General features: G+C 33.2%; 1 protein-coding gene across 1 annotated transcript; it reads left to right on the top strand.

Annotated features, from left to right (window-relative positions):
• Positions 1-633: 633 nt before the first annotated feature.
• LOC132558381 (uncharacterized) lies at positions 634-3731 on the top strand. The gene is made up of 3 exons (XM_060222928.1): positions 634-780; positions 2412-2574; positions 3667-3731. Exons 1-3 carry the CDS (start codon positions 634-636, stop codon positions 3729-3731), a joined length of 375 nt encoding a protein of 124 aa, XP_060078911.1.
• The last annotated feature ends 232 nt before the right edge of the window (positions 3732-3963 follow it).

The following is a 3963-nucleotide window of genomic DNA, read 5'->3' as shown; positions in this document are numbered from 1 at the left end:
GTATGTAGTTCTCTTGGCCGATATTAATGTTTGTTATTAATTCAACATTACAGTCATAGTAGTAAGTATATTAATATAATTTGAATGAAAAGTACTTCACACAATTTACCGAAGATGTTGATTTTTATTGATACTAATTTTACAGCTGAAGTTTGAAATTTCGGTTAATAGCATTTTTACAGGTGAAATTTGATTTTTAGTTGCTGATATTTATTCAGGTGAAATTTAAACTGTGGCTGATATGTGTTTTATAGACAAAGTTTGAGATTGTGGAAGATACAATTTTTACTGATGAATATTGAAATTTCGGTTAATGCCATTTTTACAGATAATGCTCGAAATTCTTATAAATATTATTTTTAAATGTGAAATTTTAAATTGTGGTTGATGGTTTTATTACAGACGAAGTTTGAAATACTGGTTGATAGTATTTTTACAGTTGAATATTGAAATTTCGGTTAATATCACAAAAATAATATCAATTTTACAGATGAAATTGAAAGATTTGGTTGATACAATTTTTACAAATGAAATCTGGGATTCATTGATAGTATTTCACAGAAGAAATTTGAAATTTCAATTGCTATAAATTTTACAAATGAATATTGAATTTTCTGTTATACTATTTTCCAGATGAAGTCGATTGGACTATGGTTGCTGTTGGCAGTAGTGTTGTTGGTGATAGCTACTGAAGTTGACGCAAGGAAAGGGAAAAAACCCAAAAATATTAAGATTAAAATTGTTATTAAATACAAGAAGAAACCACGTGGACGGCGCTCTGTAAGTCATGAGATTGAGATTTCTTTACAAAATGTATATATTATGACGAAACATACTCATCTTCTTTTCACGATATTGCAGCCTATGTCGACAGTGAAGTAACGTTTAGAGTAACTTTTAGTACTTACTACAAAGGGTTGTACGAAATACACGTGTAGATAATATGCTTTAATTTAAAGTTAGAACTAGATGAAGTAGAGCCCAATAATAAATGAAACTGCAACTGTGTCGACTTTCTGGTACTTTATAGGTTATAAAGATATACGTTATATGTAGATGAGGATTGATGAAGATTGAAACTACAACTGTGTCGACTTTCTGGTACTTTATATGTTATAAAGATATACGTTATATGTAGATGAGGATTGATGAAGATTGTGCGCAAAATATACTTCAGAGATAGAATAACAATGGCTTCATGAAAAAAATGAATACAAGATGATTTATATGTATGGGTAATAAAATTGTAAAATTTGATTTAACTTAAACTTTATCATAAATAGGCTTTTTATCATAATATTTACCATTGTATGGTATCGTTACTATGTAACCTTACCAATGTCACTGGTGTGGAGTATAAGGACATGACAGAGTGAATAAGTAAGAAGGATAATATTATGCTTGACTACAAAATCTTTAAGTTTGCCGTAATCTGCATTCCACGTTTAATTAAGTCGGATAGTGGCACATTTCAGAATATACACATGTACTTGGCGGTCTCCTGAATTATCAGACTAGTGAACCTACCCGTTAAGATGTTGACATCTATTTCGATTACTTTTAATTTCTCCAGTCGCCTCCCAGGTTTAGAATTTAAACCCATCACTGACGAGTCTTAGAAGTATGAAAAAGCTGTATGACGTAAAGATGCTAAACATTTTTGTGTCATTTATTCAATTTTAGTAAAGTTTTTTTCCTAACAGAAAATTAATTCTAGAATTTTACAATATCTTTAGACGATTCAAATTAAATATTTTGTCAATCCACAATTTAACTTTTAAGTTCAGCAATATTCACATAGCTCAAACTAATTAGATTTTACTGTTTGTCGAAAGCTTGGCTAGGTTTTGAGGTAGATGAATCAAGTCTTTAAGTTTTATTTCTGAGGTACATTGTCATTTCCAATTCCAAATTTTTGCTGTCATTTACTCGTTGTAAACATTGGGTGATATATGTAAGTAGAATGTTTCTCTTTAACTCGAAGTATTTATCTGGCCCCACTTGTATAAAACTTCTCAACTTGAGATTTCCTCAAGTCGAGATTTTCCTCAGCTGATATCTCCTCAAAAACGGCTTGTATAATTTTTTCTCAAGGAACAGGAGGAAGGCATCGGCTAGGATGTCTTGAAATTCCTTGAGGAATTTTCATAAAAGATATTTTCAAGGAGATATTAGCTGAGGAAAATCTCGACTTGAGGAAATCTCAAGTTGAGATGTTTTATACAAGTGGGGCCTGGTCTCGGCAAAAATCCCCCTTCCTCTTAACCATAACAGAACTCGAAAACCCCGCTATTCCGAACTGAAATGTTGGTTTTGATATCACCAACCATACAAAATTAACTGCTTACCTCGAAGTTACAAAATGTGACTCTGTAAGACATACACGCTATCATTTTAATTCCATTTCATAGATTGAAGATACATTGTCACTTCCATGTGACGTCAGGGAGTATGACAAAGACCAGGACGGAATCATCGGCAAAAATGAATGGGAGTCTTTCATATCAGAGTATAACCCGACGTTAAACTCTGCTGAATATATGGATCTTGTCATTCAGCAGCTCGATGCAAATAGTAAGAACTTTGGTTTTTCTTACCTTCTTTGTACTGAAAGTTGTGCACGCTCACAATTGATTTATTCACTTATTTATATTTTTACAACATTTTTGTATTTCTTTGATAATAAAAAAGATGCTTTTATATTAAGGAAGGGAGGGGGTTATCCTGTTATAGCGCCGATCGACATCCGGTTTAAAGCCATGTATTTCGGCGCAAAAATATTTCTCTTCAATCTACATTTTTTCCTGGTGTGAGATTAATATGATCTCTCCCTAGCTCGAGGGTAGGACAGATAAATATCAACCTGGGGAAGAAATTGTGGCATTGAACCCGAGGCTTTGCCAAAGGTTAGACTGTCAGGAATTTCCCTGTCCTACACTCAAGGTAGGGAATGATCCTTTTTCTACCTCTTTTCCCTCATTAAATAAAGATGGAAATACATATACATTTAACATTATAACGATCGGTATAGATATTTGTATTTGAGGCCCGATTTGATGACTTATGTTAATGACGTCAATGACCTCAACTGACCCCGACACGTCATAAAAATGACATCACTAACAATTACACGAACCCAAAATGTCACTTCCTGTGCGTGCAGGATGTCTTGTCATGGTAATATAGCGTTATCTTACCCTCACAGGATGTGTAGAAAATTTAAGTGACGTTACTGATTTGACCCGGAAGTGGAACCACTTTTATGAAGTCACGCACATGCAATAGTTGCAATGCTACAAAAATCTTGTGTTGAACTTTATCTTGTATAAGATTACATCACAAGCGTCTGAGGCTCGGGCCTCGTCATTATTCATACGCTATCCATTCTATGTTTTTATGTTCACCTACAATACACATCGTCTTGCAATAGGACAAGGAAAACAGGGTAAGAGAAAAATAATCGTTCACGCCCTTAAGGGGTTAGTCTCGTGTTTAACAACTTCAAGTTGAGGCCCCCTATCTCACCCTAAAGGGATGAAAGACACTATTTATCTTATACAGATCATTGATATGGAAATGTCAGTTAATGTCAAATAACTTTCTTAAAAATTCACATTTAAGAATAAAGGAAAATGTTGATAGTATATCAAAAATATGTTTTTACAGGAGACCGAGTTCTGCAAATCGAAGAGTTTGTTTCAGATACTGAATACAAGAAGGATTGTTTGTAAGTATCTTTATGAGCTTTTGAAAGTAGTTGTTCGCAAATAAATTTCATTAGGTGTTTAGAATGTACGTTGGTTCGCTTTGTAAAACCTCATAAATAGGAAGTTGTCATAAATAAACATGAGTGTTATCAGACTGCTGCTGTTTTACAGTTGAACCGAGGTATAATGTAAAGACAGAGTATATATATAAACTCAAGGGATAAAGAAACGTAGAGCGACATTATTTACAATATCT

The sequence above is a fragment of the Ylistrum balloti genome, unplaced genomic scaffold, assembly GCF_031769215.1.
Source record: "Ylistrum balloti isolate Yb309-2 unplaced genomic scaffold, AGI_CSIRO_Ybal_v1 Utg370786, whole genome shotgun sequence".
Classification (NCBI taxonomy): domain Eukaryota; kingdom Metazoa; phylum Mollusca; class Bivalvia; order Pectinida; family Pectinidae; genus Ylistrum; species Ylistrum balloti.
This window is presented reverse-complemented; position numbering and strand designations above follow the sequence as displayed.

Coding starts and splice junctions, on each gene's coding strand:
- LOC132558381 (XM_060222928.1), top strand. CDS start 634: ATGAAGTCGATTGGACTATGGTTGCTGTTGGCAGTAGTGTTGTTGGTG. Junction 781..2,411: donor AACCACGTGGACGGCGCTCT/GTAAGTCATGAG, acceptor TCCATTTCATAG/ATTGAAGATACATTGTCACT. Junction 2,575..3,666: donor TCAGCAGCTCGATGCAAATA/GTAAGAACTTTG, acceptor ATGTTTTTACAG/GAGACCGAGTTCTGCAAATC.